The 20801-nt window shown below is 39.2% G+C and overlaps 1 protein-coding gene across 2 annotated transcripts in view; it reads right to left on the minus strand.

Moving 5' to 3' along the window:
• The window catches only part of LOC145499285 (uncharacterized), a 41175-nt gene that overhangs the window by 8536 nt on the left and 11838 nt on the right, over window positions 1-20801 (minus strand). For both annotated transcript variants that reach the window (XM_081478782.1, XM_081478781.1), the window contains 18 exons: window positions 19073-19108; window positions 17170-17288; window positions 16282-16653; window positions 15504-15653; window positions 11663-11853; window positions 10961-11144; window positions 9611-9798; window positions 8473-8662; window positions 7012-7205; window positions 6410-6578; window positions 5331-5601; window positions 4523-4854; window positions 3409-3602; window positions 2430-2604; window positions 2067-2257; window positions 1288-1465; window positions 877-1070; window positions 134-296 (listed from right to left, as the gene is read on the minus strand). In XM_081478782.1, coding sequence (XP_081334908.1) covers window positions 134-296; window positions 877-1070; window positions 1288-1465; window positions 2067-2257; window positions 2430-2604; window positions 3409-3602; window positions 4523-4854; window positions 5331-5601; window positions 6410-6578; window positions 7012-7205; window positions 8473-8662; window positions 9611-9798; window positions 10961-11144; window positions 11663-11853; window positions 15504-15653; window positions 16282-16653; window positions 17170-17257 — 3424 coding nt within the window. In that variant the 5' untranslated portion in view covers window positions 17258-17288; window positions 19073-19108. The remainder of the gene's footprint in view (window positions 1-133; window positions 297-876; window positions 1071-1287; window positions 1466-2066; window positions 2258-2429; window positions 2605-3408; window positions 3603-4522; window positions 4855-5330; window positions 5602-6409; window positions 6579-7011; window positions 7206-8472; window positions 8663-9610; window positions 9799-10960; window positions 11145-11662; window positions 11854-15503; window positions 15654-16281; window positions 16654-17169; window positions 17289-19072; window positions 19109-20801) is intronic.

Below are 20801 nucleotides of genomic sequence, written 5' to 3' on the forward strand. Positions count from 1 at the left end.
CGCCGGCAATTGTGGGCGCCCTTTGCTCCAGCAGGAGACTAAAGAAATAAGCCAGTCACTCGAGTGAGAGGTTGAAATGGTGTCGGGAAAACGGCAACAACAAAAAGTCACTTCGTTTTCGTTCAGAACTGACCTGCGTACAGATCTCTCTCGGTTTTGCCATCGTCTTCGTAATCAGCCAGCCAGCGATTACAAGGAAAGATCCAGCACTCGTCATGAATAATGATCACCACCTCTTCCAAGTACCACCCTGTCCCTAAGCCACGCCCATCATGGCCGATACGCACCTTCTCAAGCTGCACGAGGGAGACAAGACGAACGAATTTAACACAAGACAATTTAAAGGAAACTCTTCTTGGCTGCCTGGCTCCGCTAGCTCCCACGGGTTATTCTAGGCAGCCAGTACTCTAATTTACTTCTCATAACCAGCCAGTCAATAAGAAACTGTACCCAAGAAAGAGTACAAATAAAGATTGTAGTTGAAACTACAAAATCTTTTCAAACATGACAGGGTGCTTTTTTTTCGTTTTTAAAACTCCTTTTAAACAGCATCCAAATTAAATGGCCAGCTTTTGGTAGGCCATTTGTAGTAGGATCAAGGACCTCAGACAAGGATGACGCAGCTTGTCGTTCAGTGTTCATGCAAGTGTTAATCTCCGTCAGCTAAAACCACCTCTGTTCCTTGTTGCTACTTCTACCTTAGAGAACTATTATTTCGAAATTGTCTTAGAAAGAACTAAAATCCGAAAAAGACTCATAAATTCTAAACAAAGCTCTAACAAAGGGTGTCTGCTTCAGAAAGGCACATCATAACAACCACCACCAACAGCAACAACAACATCAAGTAAGCGAGGTAACAAGAATACATGTACTTACATTTCCAACATCAACAGTTTGTAAGTTGATCTTGGTGTTCATTCCTCGTTGAAACTTGTCTTTGGTGTCGCAAATTTGTTTTAATTCAATGACTCCAGTGTCACCTTTGTCACCGAACACTTGCAAGTATATGTTAGAATCTGTTCCCGCGTTCTTGATGTTCCCTGTCTTAATCCTCACACTGTAATCAGAAACTGCAGAGAGGACAATATTTACATTGTTTAAATCCGCGTTAATCTTCTCCATCCCTAACATTCCTTGCTTCTTTATGATTTATTTTTATCTCTTTTGTTTTTCTATCTTATTAAACTTTTATTTTCAGGTTTCTTACCATTTAAAGGTAATTTTGTACATGGCCAAAATAACTCAAAATAACGTGACTGAGCTCCTTTAATCAGGACTTGAACTCACCAGGTTGTTTGGGATACAGCTCCTTGTCTGCATATCCCACACCCTGCTCCTCTGCCACCCAGGCGTGGCACGGGAAGATGAGATGCTCCCCCCTGACAGCACTGTTCAATATCACCTCCTCAACATACCAGTCTGACGCGGGACCATGCCCATCATGGCCGACACGAAGCTTCTCTATCTACAAGACAAAGTACGTTTCAGAGTAGGCTACATTACCAACCGCTGTTCGGGAAAGGAGACCGCGCTCCTCCCGCGATGGCTTCTCGAGGAGAAACGACGACAGGATTGGAGAGAGCGGCGGAAATCGTGCCGAGTTTCAGAGTGGAACTTAAGCTTAGCCCATTCGGTTTGATACAGACATCACTCGCTTATCAAAAGATCTGGTTTGTAGCATCTGCCATTTTAAAGCCGTGTAGCAGCGTTGGAAGACAAAAGTGTCTCTTAACATGTCTGCTTTGTTTTTCACTCACGTCTGAAATTCGAGCCACAAATCATACTAACAGAGCTGCAACAGTTAATCTCTTCAAAGCTGTAAGGCTGTAGAACACTATTGAGTATCCCGTGCCAATACTCAATAGGCGATTTTAAAAAAGAATCAAGCGAGGATTTGCCATAACAATAGTTATGACCTGAAATGAATAATTCTTAATCATAGAAATGTTTTTTGTTTGTTTGTTTAGTTGTTTGTCTTTTTATTTTGAGTTTAATGAAGAAGACCGCAAAACGTTTTATAGCCTTCCCTATTTCCCTGTTGCTAATCAATTACGACTGATGGTTACCTTGCCAACATCACCAGCTTCCAAAGTAAAGTAATCGGTCTGGCCTCGTTCAAACAAGTTCTCCATCATGCCTGATTTTTTGAGCTGCACATGACCCGTGTCACCCTTATCACCGTACACTTGTACCCAGACATTGGCATCTGTACCAGCATTCTTCTCGTCACCTGTCTTAATGGCCAGGTGATAAAGACCTGCGATATATAAGAAACGAAAAAAAAAAAGTGTTTCTATCGCGTTATAAAAACGCGAGTGTGCGTTCGGGAGAACAAGAAATGCTGTGGGAACCCAAGGCGCTGAGGTTTTTCCACGAACAGAACCAATTCTAAATTCAGCCATTAATCAGCTCATATAAATACAACTTACAAGGCCTCGATACAAAATCTCTGACGACTTTTCCGTCACCCTGACTTGAGGCTAACCAACAGTGCGAGGGGAACACGGTGTGGTCACCACGTGACGGCACATCAACAGTGACCTCCTCCAGGTACCATCCAGCAGTGGGCTCCAGACCGTCATGGCTAACACTCACTTTTTCAATCTAACACAATGAGGAATGCAAGTCAGATGGAAATAATGTCAAAGTTCCTTTACGTTGTTTTAAGTGCGAACCTGTATAACAGAAGAAACTTCAAAACATACTAAAATGGGGGGTCTTCGAGATAATTTGATCCTACACTCGACAGAACCAACCAATACCGGTACAAGTGTGGCTAAAATTATAGGCACGCAATGCATGCATAGAACTATGTAGCTGTAGCCATTTGCACACGTTCCAGATCTATAAACATTGGGGACCTTATGTAATCCACAACGGTAACGGCAACAAGATCGTCACCAAACAAAAGGTTTAACGAGCAGACCAATGGACCTTATCGTGCGTTATACACCTTTGTATATTGCGTAGCCGCCCTTTGCAAGTCCACAACGTGAAATGACCAATTTTCAAGTTTTTGGAGAACGTGAACCACTACCGCTAATTTTTCATCTTCTATTTGGAACTAAACGCATTCGCAGCATATTCAATAGGGACATTTTTGAATAGATCCAGATAATGGCGGAATTCTGAAGTACAATATAAAGACATCTGCTAATAGACGTGAAATGATCAATTTTTTTAAAAGAACATGAACCACTACCGCTAATTTTTCATCTTCTATTTGGAACTAAACGCATTCGCAGCATATTCAGTAGGAACATTTTTGAATAGATCCAGATAACGGCGGAATTCTAAGTACAATATAAAGACATTTGCTAATAGACGTCGTCCTGTCATCAAAGTAAATTACACTAATGTTGACCATCAATACGTGCATGCAACCACATGATGTCACACAAAACTGACCTTTCCAATGTCAATAGTTTCAACAGTGAACTTGTAGGTTCTTCCTTTCTCAAAGCGTATCTTGGAATTTCCAGCTTGCCGTAGTTGTATCTGTTCGGTCATACCTTTATCACCAAACAGCTGTATGAACACATTTCCTTCTGTTCCATCTCCGAGTACATCTCCCATTTTTAGACACAACTGGTACGCAACAACTGTAACAAAGCACCGTCAAGTTAGCACTGAGAACCAAGACCACACATTGACAATTCGTCAGGTTAAAGCAAAGAAAGTCATAGGCGTGGCGGTGATTTAATTAACACCACTTTCGTTGAGAAGATGTATCAAACACTCAAGACAGTGTTTCATCGCATTTCCAAACACCTCGAATTTTGTAAGAACTTCTCCGCTTGGGGTCGCATTTTCAACTTTTTTCTTGATGTTTGAAATTTGATGAAACAATGTCTAAATTACTTCAACTACTGTAACTGACAAATCGAGAAGGGGCTGGATTTAGCTCTTATTAACCGAGCAGGAGGTCTGTATGAGACAAGACTGAGGTCAAGATTCTCCCATACAGACCGACTAAGCTCGGTTAATAAGATGTTTATCATATGGCAAACAAGAACAATTTAATTTGTTTAATGTAACTGGTTTGTACTAGATGGCATTTTGCTTGCGAACAGCGATGAGCTGAACTCAATTCTGCCAAAGCTTGCTCGTCCTCATTACTTTTTTCTCATCAGGCTTTTTGGCACAGCCATAAATAAATATTGTTAGAAGAAAATAGTCAATATTTTTACATTTTAGTTTGCAACTTTTTCACCACAAAACATTACTGGTCTAGATGCCGGTCTAGATGGGAAAATCTAGACCGCTTCCAATATCAATTTCAGCCAATCAAATTCGTAACTTTGGTAGTTCCCAGTCCTTGTGAAGCACAGCCATGTAATAAGGTTCAGTACAAAACAAGCAAAAATCCACTCTGTGAAAAACTTAACTGAGCAGTTACCTCAATCGTGTGTTACACGCTATTCCGTTTTCCATTCTGTGACACACAGTCTCCACACTCAGGTAATCCCTAGCAACACTACAAGCTACAATGCTTCCTTTCATCACATCACAGTATACTCACTTTTTCTGCTGTCCATTGCCTCTGGAGGCACAGCTACCATCTCTGTTCTCTTCTCCTCAAAATGATATTCGTCTGGTGGAGGCAACATTTCTTCCTCATATCGATACTCATTCTTGGGGGTTGGTCTAGAGTAAGCCCCAGCGGGGGTTCCCCCCTGTTTCCGTACCTCTTCAATGGTCAGTTCTTCTTGTGTGATGCGCTGTTTTGGTTCTAGTGGCACAGAGGGTGGGGCTGCTTGCACAGGAGGGGTCATCTCTCTTGTGACCATTCTCTCTTCAATGATTTTTCTCTGGGGAGGTGTAGGAGCTACCTCATTTCTTGGGGTGGTGTATCTGGGAAAATATGCAAAGAAAAGGTTGTAGCTGGAAAGTAGCTTTCGAATTATAGTGCCAGTAGTACTCAAATAGTTAATTAGGCCATTTCGGAGACGCCTTTTGCCTCCGCGTCAAAACAAAACCGTGTAAATCGAAATCATTGTTGCAGGAGGACTCGTTTTGAAACAGTGGAACAAAGTAACTCGGAAATGGCCTATTACGTGCACTAAGAGGTTTCAATGTGAACCAAATTTTCATCCATCAAGAATTCGCCACGCAGTGAGAATGGTGATGTGTGAAACACTCGTCCAAAAGAGACAGTCCCTTGCCAAACCCTTCCCACCACTGACAAAACAAGCAAACAGTTTGCCACCAACATGTTCATCATATTAGGGTCACAATGTCATGACATTCGATCTGGAAACGGTGGATGAACTTCGTGGAAATGCCACTGCAAGTTCCTATTACATTCGTAAACAAACGCTGACCCTTACCTATACTCCTCTTCAATCACTGTTCTCTTAGTAGGTGTAGTGGAGTAACGCACCTCCTCTATGACTGTCTTTTGAGAGGGCGGCGTTGTTTGATACCTGAATTCCTCTGTGATCACCTTCTTTGTGGGTGTGCTGTACCTTGGTTCTTCTGTTTGAGGTTTCTTCGCTACTGGAGGAGGAACTTTGTAGTTCTCGCTGGTGGATGTCCTTTCAATGCTTGTTGTGATGGTGGTCTTGCTGGGAGAGGTCGTACCAGATGGCACAGAAACGCCTACAATCGACAGAGGACAAGTTTGACGATAGAGCAAGGGCAATTTACAACTGATTCGACAAACGTTATCTTTCCAAAGTGTAAACGCGTACGCGACAGTGTAAAAAGGTGTCAAGCCGTTTCAGCGTGATAGAAGGAAACAGCACAAGCATGTGTATTCATTCTTTTTCTCCTTCCTTCGTGCTGAAACACCGCGAATCTCAATCAAGCAACGATAAACTGTCACTACCCGTAATGCCAATCGGCATTGTCGCGTTTTGTGGGACAAACTTTGTCGAAATTCTTCCACCCATTCTTCCAAACATTTAATTACATAGCCCAATACAGCATTACTGGTCCCTAAATGCGAAATGTGCATTTCAGGTCTCCCCACCTCATCCTCTACAGGGTTGGGTAAGAGAATTTCAATGAGGAAGAGAGACGGGTTACGCAGAACTTGTTTACCAGTGTCAAATGGCTTTAGGTCTTAGAAATTACAGTAACTAAGCAACTGATAGGGATATTAATCAAATATCGCTTGAATGAAACGTAGTGATAGTAAGTGATATAACAGTTACTTTGGCCAACATTAGAAAGTTATATCAGCTTTGCCTGTGAATGACTGACAACATATTCCACGGACACTGTTTCTTTGGGAGTTTCATCTACGCCCTAGGCATTTCTTAACTCTTTACGCCCCAATACTGAATTCCTTCTAGTTTAACACGGCAATTTAAACAAGTAATTTGTCCTGAACTTACGATTGTCGAAAAAAAAATTTCACCAAAAAATTAATTTTTCATGTTACATTAATGACGGAGAAACGTACCTGGAACTAGATCTCTCTCTATTTTACCATCGTCTTCATTCTTGGCCAGCCATCGATGACAAGGAAACACAAAATGTTCACTGTGAGCTGGCACGTCCACAGCGACTTCCTCCAGGAACCATCCTGGAGCCGAGCCATTGTTATCATGACCAATACGCAACTTCTGAACCTGTTAAAACCACGAGAAAGAGAATTAAAGATAGATCCACTTGGTCACTTTACAAATGAGAAGAAACCGGGCCATGTGTCATCCCGAAGGGGCTTGCGGGACCGTCCGTTACTGGGGACAAAACATAAGACGAGAAGCTATATTGGCCCCAGTAACGATCCCACGAGCGACTGCGAGATGAGACTCGCCCAGGATCTCTTCTCGTTTCTATAGTAGTGAATGATAAACTTGAGGACTGAGTACAAGCGCAGACCTACGGTAATACAGTCGAAGCTCTCCTAGGTGACCACCCCGGGTATTTTAGAAAACTAAATGTGACTGGAGATGAAATCAAGTTTGCGGCCATCCGCTAAAATAGAGCATTTCACGGTTCTATTTTCATCCTGAAAAACGCCACATCCGAGAACAGAAACGTTATTCAGAACTAATTTACCTTTCCGACATCCACAGTTTCTACAATAAACTTGTCCACTCGTCCTTTCTCAAATCTCTTTTCTGCTTTGCCGCCTTGACGCAGCTGAATCTTCCCTGTGTCCCCTTCATCGCCAATAAGCTGGAAAAACACGTTAGCATCGGTGCCTGCTAGAGCCATCTCGCCTGTCTTGACTGCTAAGTGATAAGATGTGTCTGTGAAGAAAACGATAATATTCTTGTTCACACACCAAACCTGACTAAAATCGATTAACTCATTATAGCTTTCAAGAACAAAACTTACGTCTGTGAAAGAAAAAAATCAATCAAATAGCTAAGTTCTTCCTTAGATGCAGTGTAGATGAGTATAGCCGTATCGTGGGACTGACACAAAAATCAACTCCGGTGAACGCGAAATTCTAAACCTTTATCTTCGAGCCAGAGCACGTACAAAATCTGTTGGTTGTAAAACCTGGTTCTACAACTTTTCTGCGACATTTTTCTTTTCCTTTTCCTTAGAACATAAAACTACTGTAGAGCGGAACTGGACTCACAATAATGAAATGCAAAACTTAAGAAACTTTAAAAATGTACGCATAAAATCGAATAATTTCTAGTTAACAAGAGAGGAAGATCTTAAGAGAGTTTATATTCCATATAGGTTTCACTGCCAATGTAATCCCTGTCAAGTTATTTTTAGCATGGCACGGCACTGCCCAGCTCATCCGTAGATACAATGTTCCCATAAGCATCGCGCGTATGTTTTCGTAGAGGATGAAAATGTGTGTAACGCCTCTTGGAAGGCCCACGTTGAAAAATCACGTCACAGGGTTGGCCATTTCTAGACGCTCCCGGAAATTCCGAAACCGGGAGCGAGCTAAAAATAACTTGACAGGGATTACCTTGGGAATAAGGCCTACACGGGCGATGAACTCTTATACTCTTCATACTCTGTACAAGATTTCTCTCTCTGGACTGTATTTCCTTAAGATTCCGTAGGCTCTACTTCTAGATTACAGCTGCCTCAGACGAGGATTACACAGATTTCCTCGGATACGCTCGATACAAAATCTGAAAATGGCTTCTCCAGCTAAACAACAACATTCACGTGTTCCCGAAGGCACTTTCGGTCTTAAACAATGACGTCATCGCGTACATACTCTCTTGACAGAGCGATGCCCGAGATTTGAACCACAAAATTTAACAGCGATTATGCAGGTGTAACTCTGCAGAGATCTGCGGGTCGCCAAAACGTTTTTGATTGGTTTGAATTTTCATGCGCAAATCACAACCAAGACACAGTGCATAGATCTATGTACACCAACGTTATCGGAACTGAAGTATTCAGCATGAATTTCAAAATCCCTGCTATAAGAAAGAGCTGTTTGTTGACCCTAGAGTTCTTTCCACTATTGAGTCCATTAACAAGGTCACGCAAAAACCAGTTTCAATCTAAAGCAACAGTTGTCATGGTACCACTCACTTGGGCGTGGTGGTCTTGGCTGTCCAGGGAGCACATCTCTCTCTATTTTCTTGTCTCCTTTACCCTCCGTCAGCCAGCAGTAGCATGGAAAGATGGCGCGGTCCCCATCAGCAGGGGCTACTTCCACCTCTTCCACAAAGATGCCCTTCCCATCTCCTTTGCTGTCATGGCCAATGCGTAGTCTTTCAATCTGTAAGAAGGAAACATCACCTTGTGTTGTAATAACGAGGTCTAGTGACAAGCCACTTGGAACCATGTCACGGACACTTGTCTCCAGTTTTAGCCTGCGAGCAGGCTCTCGTATTTGGGCCGGGGGTGCGAGCGGTGAAGCCACGAGAAACACACGAAACTACAGAAGCCAGCGCGCGTAGCACACCTGCGAGTCTAATTCCTAAGCCCCCCCCCCCCCCCCCCACGTCGTTTGTAAACTCGCTCGTGCGCCAGAGCCAGAAGCCATATAGCAAAGCTTGAGAGTGAAACTCAAACACTGGAGCCTGCTTACGGGCTACACCAGTTCTCACTACACTTGGAAAGTCTAGGAGAATTCTAAACAAAAAACATACATGTATAATATATGAACGTATTTACAAACTGTCGCCTTCAGCTTGGTATTACTTTAACTTTCCAGGTCCCTAAAACTATATCGCGTGTTTGTTGTCTGCATCAAGCTATTTACGTGCAAAATCACACATTTTTTTCTGTCTCCAATGATGAGCGAAAGTCAGGAACTTGACTGCGCTGTGACACCCAACCATTGCTTTCATGGAATTTAATCATAAACGAAATACCAAACATAAAGGTGAAAGTAACAATGACACCTCATAAAGATTTACCTTAAGTTTTCACACTTTTCCACCTCTTTTTCTGCTCTTGCACATGACTTGTGAAATTGTACAATCTCACCTACAATACTTTTACCAGCCAATATGCCAATTTTAGAAGTTCCTAACCGCCTCCCCGCCCCTGCCCCCCCCCCCCCCCTTCAACGAAAAGGGGGCATTTGGATGCATGTACATTAACATACAGACTTAAAATACTGAACTGACCAAGCAATTCTCCCTGTTACAAGAAATGGCACTCTCAATTATTACTTGCTCAACATCAGAGAAAAGGCAATTCACACTGATGGCTAACCCACCTTTCCAATGTTCACAGTCTCTACAGTGAACTTGTAAGTTCTGCCTTTCTCAAACTTGTTGAGTGAAGAACCCACAGGTCGCAGCATAATTTTGCTGGTTTCTCCTTTTTCACCAAACAACTGAACATACAGGTTGGTGTCAGGACTAAGAACATCACCAAGTTTAACTGACATTGTGTAGGAGGTATCTGGAATAATATGATACAAATAACATAAGCTTCACTGAAACAATAGATTTAGCAGTCTTGTTTTATCAGGAATTTCAGTGTATAAATATAGGTTACTGACCAAGCTCGTTCGAACAAAGAGGCTGAATATTGGTCAAGTTCTTTCTTTGCGTGTTTATGGACCCAGACAGAGTCGAAGAAAGAACAGGGTCAATATCCAGCCATGTTGACCGAACTAGCTGGGTCAATAAAGGTTCTATCATACAGAAAATGAACATTATTTTCTCGCGGGACACAGTGGGTAATCCTGATTGGGCACTCTTGCCTGCTCAGGCAGCCAATCACAGTGCAGGATTCATCATCCTGCCTGCTAACATAACTAGCCATATAACCATGTTGTATATTTTAGCAAGCCCTTGTAAATTTTAGCAAGCCTGTGATGCAAGTTATATGCAGATGACGAATAAAAATGTAAAGCAGTAAATTGTCTGATATTATGAGATTCACTATCCAACATTTTACCCTACAATCAGATTTTGGGAAAGCTCCATGTAGTTTTTATGGCCTTAGGGTAAACCCTGATAGAGTCAAGTTTCCCTGTCGATGGGTAAACCCTGTGAAAAATATCCAATCAGCAGCACTACCCAAACACAAGTGGACATTCATCTGCGCTCAGACCACCTTCAACTGTACACAGTTTGAGCAGGGGTGAGAGTGGACTTGGATGCTAATTTTATCTAAACCATACAAAAATCATTTTCAGGTCTCAAGTTGGTATTCGTCAACCATGCCCAAACATATCAGAAATGGGCTATTCTGTGCAAAGTAATGGACCTCAGGTTATTAAGGAGGAATCCACCAGAAGGTCGTGTAACAAGTGGACAAAGACTTTGCAAACCTCTGTATGACCGTTTTGAATATCTTCAAAAGCAATCATTTCTAACAACACCAAATTGTCAGGCAACTATAAATGCCTTTTGCTTAAAATTACAAAAATGCTAAATGGACTGTTATGTACTTAAAAATTATCCTGGTAGAGGGTTTTTTGTCCACTTAAGACTGAAATAGCTTGATTTCCCATCAGAGTTCATTTGAAAAATTGAGCTTGAACATTTACAGTCATTATAACTCGGATAGAAGAAACATTTTAAATATCGACAACCACCAAACAGAGATTACTTACTTGGCAAAGGAGTGACTGCAAACATTTCCCTCTCAATTTTACCATCATCAACATCCTGCGCTAGCCAACATCGACAGGGAAACTTGACTCTATCATGCCTTGCCGGGACCTCAACCTCAACCTCCTCCACAAAGAAGCCCGATCCATATCCAGTGTGGTCATGACTCAGTTTAATTCTGTCAACCTGTCAAAATAATAACATCATTGAAACAAGATATTTCAAAACCAGTGGAAAACATGGTACCTGTACTTGCTGATTTTCAAGGTGCAGCAAAAATATCAAGAGTCCGTTTTTGCACCACTTTTATGCAAAGGTCTACAAGTTTGAGATGTTTGCTCTGCCTAACAGTTTGGTGAACTTTAGCTTTCTGACACTGTACAGTGTATTTGGCAACAGAAATCTAAAGTTCTCTGTGCATATTTGAATTTTAAACAGCACAATGAAAGCTCCATGAAAACTGGAACATTTTGAAGTTTAACAAGTGTTTTTAAATCCTTCTAAATCCTCTTCACAGTCACCTTGAAAATACAAAGAAGTGGCTCCAATTTTGTTAACAAGTGCAAACAGCTGGGCTTACCACTGTCTACAACAGAATAGATAGCAAGTAGCGTAGCCACTATTGAAATGGCATTCATGATAAACACTATTAGATTTGTACTAAATGAAAATAATAATAAAACTGTTTGTGCTATAGATTGTACCTTGCCGATGTCCACAGTATCCACAGTAAACTTATAAGTCCTTCCTTTCTCAAACTTGTTCCTTGTGTCTCCTGCTTGTCTCAGTTGTATCTTTGCTGTATTGCCTCGCTCACCAAACAACTGAATGTAAACATTGCCATCAGTCCCAGAGCCCTTGACGTCACCCACTTTTATACTAAGATTGTATGTGGCTGAAAAACAAATATCATCTGATTCACCAATAGACAACAATAAGTTATCAATGTCGTCGTTCCTAACGAAAGTAAGTTAACTGTGGCGACTTGCAACTGAACCAGAGCTACATGTATTAATCAAATACAAACAACTTGTGGTGATGTTAATGGGGGAACACTGCCTTGCGTTTGGTTAGCGCATGTGACTTTCGGCAATAGGGTGACAAACAACCTCACTTATCTCCCCAGCACTACGAGCTGAATGACAGACAGCATGTGAGGGATCCGACAAGAGTATCAGTTAGCAAGCGATGTTCAAAGGCGATGAAAACAACAAGCTTGGGGGCAGTCGCTGTGCAGACTTAACCGCACTACACAGGAGTGACCCTTTGTTTATTATGTAGGAATACATGACCAACTTCGTCTCCAAAGGGAGGGAGGGAGGGAAAATTAAACAATAGATTTACAATAGGTAATAGCTATGTTGCTTTGATGAACTCAAAATGGACTCTGAACAGTTGTTCAAGCTTTTATATGGAGACGTTCATCTACTGGTAAGCCAGTAGAAAAGGCTGTAATACCGAACAGCTTACCCTAGCACATGTAAGATCTTAAACAGGAATAGTGCTTTAATGTTTTGCACCAATGCTATGGTTCTTTATAACATTCTGAAGGTAACAAACCTACAATGTTTTAGGTTTAGCTACAATAAAACTTACAGTTTGCTGACCTTTGGAATACAACTGCTCAATAGCTCTATAGAAAGCGATGCCGCCATAAACGGCTCATTGAGAATGTACGTCACACTCCATTAACTATATTTTACTGGCGTGACAGTAAAATCTCATTTTATTTATTTTTGTATAAATTTATTTAATTATTTGTTTATTCATTCATTTATTTATTTATCTATTTATTTCCAGATGAGTATGTAGAAGAATACTTAACTGGTTGAAATTCAACGTTATCTACATATGCTAGGTTATTTCTGATTAAACTCTCCGGGAACAAATAATTAACTGAATAATAATTTTCTCACTTCAAAACTCAAAATATAAAATCTCCTTAGTTACTGCTCACTGTGTGAATTTCTTTTAAAATTAGTTGGTGCTACATCAAAGCAATATTCTCTGGTGATGACTGTCTTATTGTAGTAAGAAATCTGATTTTGATCAGTGTTGGGACTTAAAGGGTTGCTCTGAATAAACAGAAGCCACCTGCCTTAAAACAGCAGAACAATCTACTCTGCCAATCCTTCAAACAATAGGAACTTTGAACAATGATGTTAGCACCTGTCATATTAGTTTCATAATTCAATTAGCGAAAGAAAATTTTCAATTTGTTTTTTCACACAAAAAAACATGAATTATAATACTAGTCAAAAATAATGTAATTTATTGTCAATTGTCTTTCAGAAGTATATGTTTTTTTATGTAGCTGTCAAAAATAGTACTTTTTGTTATCATGAGTACACATATATTTAACTTCAGTGCTCAAAGAGTAAAAGAAAAGCAAAATAAATTAAAATACAATTGAAACATTTATAAGATACAGAAAGTCAATACTGAATTTCTTCAACAGTGTAAACATCAAAAACCAAACCTACGCAACTGTAACAACACAGTGTAAAACCATCTCTCACACAATGTAACTGCATTTGGTGTTGATTACAGACCTTGTTTTAAGTGTAAATTTAAACAGAATAGCTAAATCACAGAAACCAACAAGCCAGTATCAATGAGTATACTCAACAAACATACTGTCACATGGGGCTTAAATCTTCACAACCCAGATGAAAAAAATTCATTCCTATTGAATCATTTTGGACAGAATAAAGAGACTGTTGATACACAAATACCTTTTGGTTTACCATCTGCCACAACCAAAGGAAAAAACCTCATAAAAAGCGACTGGGCATTCCAAAAATCCATCTTGGATTAAATTCAAATTCCAACACAATTTCCTACTGTCATTAATTATTTAACAAAAGCCATGGATGAGATCAAAAAATAAACACCTCTAATTCAACTACACACCTGCCTTTAAATAGAACAATAAAGGCAACAGATGAACAAAGATACAAAAGTCTTGCAACCTTTTAAATTATCATTTTCATCTTTCTTACTATCAACAGGCAGCTTAGGGTTAAAATCTTAATGGTTTTAATTGTCTTGCAACCTAATTCTGACCACATCTTCAAGAGTAGAATTGGATGAGTGTTCTAAAACATATTGTAGACACCACAATGTATAATGCCGTCAATTTATGAGAAGTATCCAGCATTGTAGACCAGAAGAGTAAAAGGTAAATAAATAGAAACTTTCCATAGTATTAACAACTTTGGCTCTATAATGAAATCATTTGTTTAATTACACACTGAGAGAAACTCTTGAAAAAAAAACAGCAATTCTGACTAATTCCATGTGCAACAAGATCCCATTTACATCTTGCCACATCCGATGCTTTAGATTTCTCAAGTAAAATTGTGTTTACTTCATAAGTTCTCAAAAACAAAACAATATTATTATAACATGTCAATACCTACATGTAATAACATTTGGACAGGAAATATTGTAATTCCTCAGGAAAAAATGTATGAATGATGATGTACGAAAGAAGCAAAAACAACATGAAAAAGTACTTCACATGTGAAGTTTCTGACACTAGCCAACACTGTGCTAGCCCACACACATAAAAAACATGCATTAGGAGATATCCCCCTCTTGCCCTGAAGCACATTTATTAAAGATGATTTCCAGTCCATACTATGCAGTCTCAACACCCCAGTGTTTGTGATGAATCGATGTTATTCGTTAGGAACCGCTTACCTTATCTTTGGGACATTTTAAATTCTTTTTCTAGCAGTTTCTTTGATTTTTACAGCTATGAAGTCGTTTCATCAAGTGATGTCAGAAAGAATGAAGTATTGAAAACTTTGCATCCTTAATGGTGGTTGACATGAAACTTTGAATTCACTTCATGTAACTAGTAGTGAAATGTCACATTTTGTGACATCTTGCATGAATCAAATCATGAATCGTAAACAAACTCTCGAGAGTGCACAGTACGGATTGGGAATCATCTTTAAGGGACAAAAGGTCTCCAGGTGTACAGGTTTCCCAATCAAAATACTTATTATCATAAAACACTTTGGGTCCCTATATGTGAGCTAGACTATTTTAAGCATTCTCAAGTACAGAATTATTCAATATTAAACTTCTCGTCACAGTTAAATTTTGTAGTAAATTTTCTAAAATTTGCCTCAGGGATTTGATTTTCTAACACTGATAATGTTTCTTCCTGGCATGATGAGACTGTTGACTTGCATACTTGACATAATTTTTTTAAAAAAATCCAGTAAACAGGGTGCAAAGAAAACCAATTTTCAGGCTTGCTTGGGTAAGCTCAAACTATGATGAATCCTAGCCTGAAAATCCTTCTAACTAACCCCAAAAGTTCATCTCTCACAGTGCTTCTGAAATTTGAATTTCCTGAAAACACTTTCACAAGAAACTAAACACTTGTCCATAAGGCAAGTGAAGGACAGAATCAAGTAGCCGGACTGGAAAAACCACTAGCCCCGGGTTATCAGACATGACTTATTATGCCAAAATGCATTTTCAAAATGATGTTCAGTTAACGAATAATACTCAACGTAATTAACTTACTGCTTTGTCGTCCAGATGCACTTGATGTCCGTGGTATAGTAGTTGATGATGATCCCCTAGGTGTGGAAGATGTACTACGTGGTAACGACTGACTGGCCAGTCCATAAGGTTTAGCACTGACTGAACTAGACTGAGATGAGTGCCGTGAACCTAAGTACAAGAAAGAAATACTTAACTTACTGTAAATGACTGTACACTGTACAAAATTAACTATTATGTACCTACTATCCTCAATTACACATGGAATGTGTGACCACTTGAACAAAAATGTTGCTAATGGCTAGCCGTTTTTAAACAGATAGCTGTTTGGAAGCCATTCGTCAGCCCTTGCTCAGGAATGTAACTTTGCTGCTGTTGAATGTTACAAAACTGCAACATTGATACACATGTCAGGGCTGTCACTAAGTTTTGCGTCCACTGTTTCCTTGATCTTCCCACCCAAAACAAACTTGTCACCTTTTAGGTGAGTTGTATTAGCCATAGTCCCATTCATCCAGGACATCAAGGGCCCATTAAACATACTCAGGCCTAGCAGGTGTTACAGGTTAAGGCCCTTATTGAGAGCCCTGCAAGTCAGAAGCTACATGTACAATTGTACGCTGCATGGGCCCTGTGCCATATGTGGGTTGATTTTTCTGTCAGTTCACAGTTTTCCTCTCCCCACAAAAAAAATTCTCCAAATTCCAATTCGACCAGGATAAAGGACCCGCATGAAACCAGCTGAAACCGATGTGGTTTCCTCTCTAAATATTGCAATTTATTTATTTATGCCTGTCACCTGTTGGTGTCTGGTAGCCATCTGACAAGTTCCCAGGTGGATTGTTAGTAGTGGGTGTCCGCCTGCCATCACCTGAACCATAACCACTTTGGCTTCCTGGACTGTAAGGTCTTCGGTAATCCTCAACAGAAGAATGCGATCCAGGGCCACGCCGTCCAGCTGACCGGTACTCGTCACCCGGAACATACTGCTTTGTTATTGGCGTAGGCGTGTTTCCATTCACAGCTCGGTTGTCAAACGTATATCGCTCTACTGTAGTCTGAGCACTGCCAGGATCATATGTATCTTGTACAACCTTTCCATCCACAGTACGTAGTGTGTGAACTTCTGTCCGGGTGACAACTTTCTTAACTGTCTGTCCTGGAGTAAGATCTGAAAAAGGGCAAACCCAAGGTTAAAGTACATTTTATATACATTTTGCCAGCTGATTACTGCACATTTATCACAACAGTTTCTGAGAATTGAATAGTACATTGAAACAATACCACTTAGTTGATGATTTAACATTGGATAAACAATAGCTTCCATATGGCGTGAGAACATGCTCAGATATTTGTCTGCAGACAGTATCTGTTCCTAGAAGCAAACAGTTTCCAAGAACATAGTGTAGCTTTGACTCTGGTCAGTGTTGTCCATAATTATGGGAGGTGTCTTTTAGTGTCTATCAGTGGATTTCTGTATTTATTTTAAGAGTGTACACACTCAGCAGCATAGATCTGCAAATAACAGAACAGACCACACAGATTTTCAATGTAATATACTAATTGTAGGTCCACATCAGCTTTTAGCTGCCAATTTTATCGACCTACTTATTAAATAAAGTATGTATGTATGTATGTATGTATGTATGTAATCTGTAACCAATAATCTACACCCTTAAGTACTAACCAGCCTCCATGAGATCTTTTTCCCAGTCTTGGTTCATAAGTGCATTAGAATTTGATCCAGGTGCTGCGGCAGTATTTCCACGATCCATTCTCCTGTCATACAGAGGGTCCTGATCATCCCTACAAACAAATAAAACACGTATTTAACATACAAATGTTTATATTAAGTGACTCAAACTTCCTGGTGTGCTGAAAAAGTCAATATCATTACCATGGGAGAACAACTGTGTATGTTTCACTCTCGAGTTTCATACTCCTACATGTATTATCAAAAATGCATTTTCTCATCTCAATGTGCATTGCTATATCAGGGTTCTACTGTTATGCCACCGGATGAACGAAGACCACCTTGAGGCTCATGGAAGAGAAAGAAAGGAACAAAGCCAGCTCAAGACTCCAGGTAGAAGTACAAAGCACAGTAGAGGACAGAGAAGAATGGAGACGCTGCTCTGTCGAGGTGTTATATGACATCCAGTTGCAAATTAAAAGAGATAGGTGAAGGTGAAGGACTGTTATGTAATTGTATCCTAGTTTAGTCAGTCACTGGTTAGTTTAAACAAGTTAGTCTCGCAAGCCTGAGTTATAAGCAACTCTTCTGCAATAAACATTTCATCTTGGAAATAAGTTGACCATTACACAGAATCCACAAGATAAAACAGAATCACTAAGAGTGCTGATAAACCAATCCTGAGTCGTACCAGTTTACATCATGTACAAGACATTCACATCACATTATTCCATTTCCATTTAACCATTAATCAGTCACCATTTATTTTATACATTTTAATTACATCTACACTGTACCCTCCACATCTTTCTTTAAAATACAAATCTAAAATGATCGGCAGCAGTTAAATAGATGTAACACTGTGTCTCTAATAAAATATATTCTTGACAGTGAACTGTACACATAGTGTGAATTGTTCACACTTTTTTGTTTTATTTGAGGCTGCCTTTTCTTTTTGTGTAAGTAATATTAATAAAGTAGAATTAGCATTCTCGTAGCTATTTTGAATTATAGTTACATAAGACTGTGTTTTAAATCTAAGAGTCTCCTCTGCCTATTTCTGTTAGAAGACAAGTATTATTTCCTTAACATTTTACCTTTCAAAATATCAACATCAGGATGAAAGCTGTACACCAGAATGGGAAAACAAACTGTTCCCCACTGAGAAAAAAGACCCACTAAATCTAACCAAGACTGCCACCAAAAAAATGCCAATAGGTGAATTTGTACAGTTCGACACAAAGCAAACACAGTCACTCAGATTAAATTAAAATCTCACCTATGGGACAATGTTACTGACACTGTTATTGTGAGTTCTTTCATTTGTTTCTCACTGCATGAGATGTCAAAGTCACAATTTGTATAAACAAAGAAATCCATGCTTTTCTACTGACTGCGGTTAATTCAATCAAGGATTAAAACAGAGACCAAGGCCACAAGAAATAATACTGTGAAAGCCAATGCATGTGAGCTGTCATGTGGAAACTGCATTATATAAGTTATGAGAATGTAAGTAGGGTATTATTTGTTTGAAACAATTTTTGCACCTGTCATGGACTTCTTTTAAAAGAAGATTGTTCTTGAGTACTTAATTGTCTTTTGTTTACAGTTTTTGCAGTTTAATTCATGAACTCTCAAATAGCTTCTGTGGAAGGAAAACTGTACTGGTACGAAACTTTATGCTTCATTATTTATATACTCAGTCTAAAAAGAATTGAATTTTGTTTCCTTCATTTCTAGAAGAATTTCTAGTTTAACTTTTAAAAGGTTGATTAGCATGCAAGCTCAATTTAAATGCTGACAGTTAATTAAGAAGGAAGTCAAGTCTAAAACTCGGTAAGCTTCATAGTATTTTAAGTTCATTAAAGTACAGAGAAAATTATGCCACAATATGTACCTTGAATCAGAGAGGCCTCTTTCCTGAAGAACTTTCCTGAAGACAAAAATGCAGAAAAATCTCAGAACAAAGCACAAACATTATAACTACGAAATCTGGATTGCATGTCTTTAGGTGTTCAATTCCTAATGGAAAAAATTACCAGTAACATCCAAGATCTTCCCTAATATGGCAAACAAATTCTTCCCAAAATTAAATAATTCAAAATACACATGTACACAACAACTCTCTTCTGGTAAAATTTGCGACTTAGGATCTTAAATTATAAATAACTGTTGGTAAGTTAGGTTTTTTTCTTATGTGAGAAAACCTTGAAGTGTTTTATCAGTCCCTGCAAATTAAAATGTCACCACATGTCAGTACAAAATGCATCATCTTTATTATATTTAAATAAGATAAAAAGCACTTGAACCAAGGTAAACATTATTCATAAGTACTTTCCAAGATGACCTCAAAACATTCCACGAACCTCAAAATGGAAAATGCCATCTAGCAAAGACTGATATTCATCCAGACATTTTCACCGAGTAGCATTTGTATCACATAGAGTATTTTACAAAACATAATTTATAAGCTGGCTTGTCCTCAAAGATGTATGGATAACACCAAAATGAGTAGTCAACTCATGATAAAAATAATGTGCCATGGAAAAACAATCTTCCAATACATGGATGTTTTGTCAGACCAGAACAGCAAAAAGATTGACCCATAACAATCTGCCTTTGACAAAGATGTTGTAGGTGTTTGTACCACATCCAACTAAATATCACTCCTGTTGACCTTTTGACAGGAGTCTTTTAAGTTTCTCATAATCTGTGTGTACTTAAAGACATCATGATCAAGATCAATGATCAAGTTGCCATGGAATGGCCTCCTTTCTGTAAGAATGGCACAACACACAAAGGATATACAATATTAAAACAATGCACGAGGTGGATTAGCATTCCCTCTAGACGATAAATATTCCAGAAACAAAGAACATGCAAAAATTTATTGCAAATGATTTGCATAGGTACGTTTTGAAGAACATGTATCATGTCAACTGGAACATTGATTATTTACAAAATTTCTTTGACATGGACATCACTTACTCTGTACATGGTATGTACAAAGTTATGACTTGTGTGGCGGCTTGGTAAACAACAAATAAGGCACAATTTGAAGATGGCTATGGTATGTGCATTATTGCTTACATTCTAACAGTGAACTAAATTGTATAACACTGTTTTTATCATTGTAAAATATAACTAGTCTTTTTACGTGTGTTATGTGCTAGCTTTACCAAAGAAACTCTTAGCCAACCTACAATTAGGAAGTGTCAAAACATGTGCACTGAACTTTAACAAATACTATTGTTAGAAACTCGTCCACAAAATTAATTCTACTTAGCCTTAATCTTTCAATTCCCAGCTGATTAACTTAATGCTTTTAACCTTTTCACCCAAAGAATGGCCATTTTCAAAACTGAAAAGAAAACCCCATATTTTTTTAAACTTCTGCACAACAAATAGGACCACATGAATCACTACCTTTCATTTGAATGGTCACACACTGAGGTTTCATTTAATTTTTAAGGTCCCCCACTAGACCCAGAAACTGGGATAAGCTCCGTCCTGATGGGCCCCTACTTGGCCCGTATTTGTTATTAATCGCACCTTATTGGTATGCTTCAATGGCATATCAGGCAGGTTTGGTCAAGCAGTGATTTATATCTCGGCGAGACGTAAGG

The sequence above is a fragment of the Orbicella franksi genome, chromosome 10, assembly GCF_964199315.1.
Source record: "Orbicella franksi chromosome 10, jaOrbFran1.1, whole genome shotgun sequence".
Classification (NCBI taxonomy): Eukaryota; Metazoa; Cnidaria; class Anthozoa; order Scleractinia; family Merulinidae; genus Orbicella; species Orbicella franksi.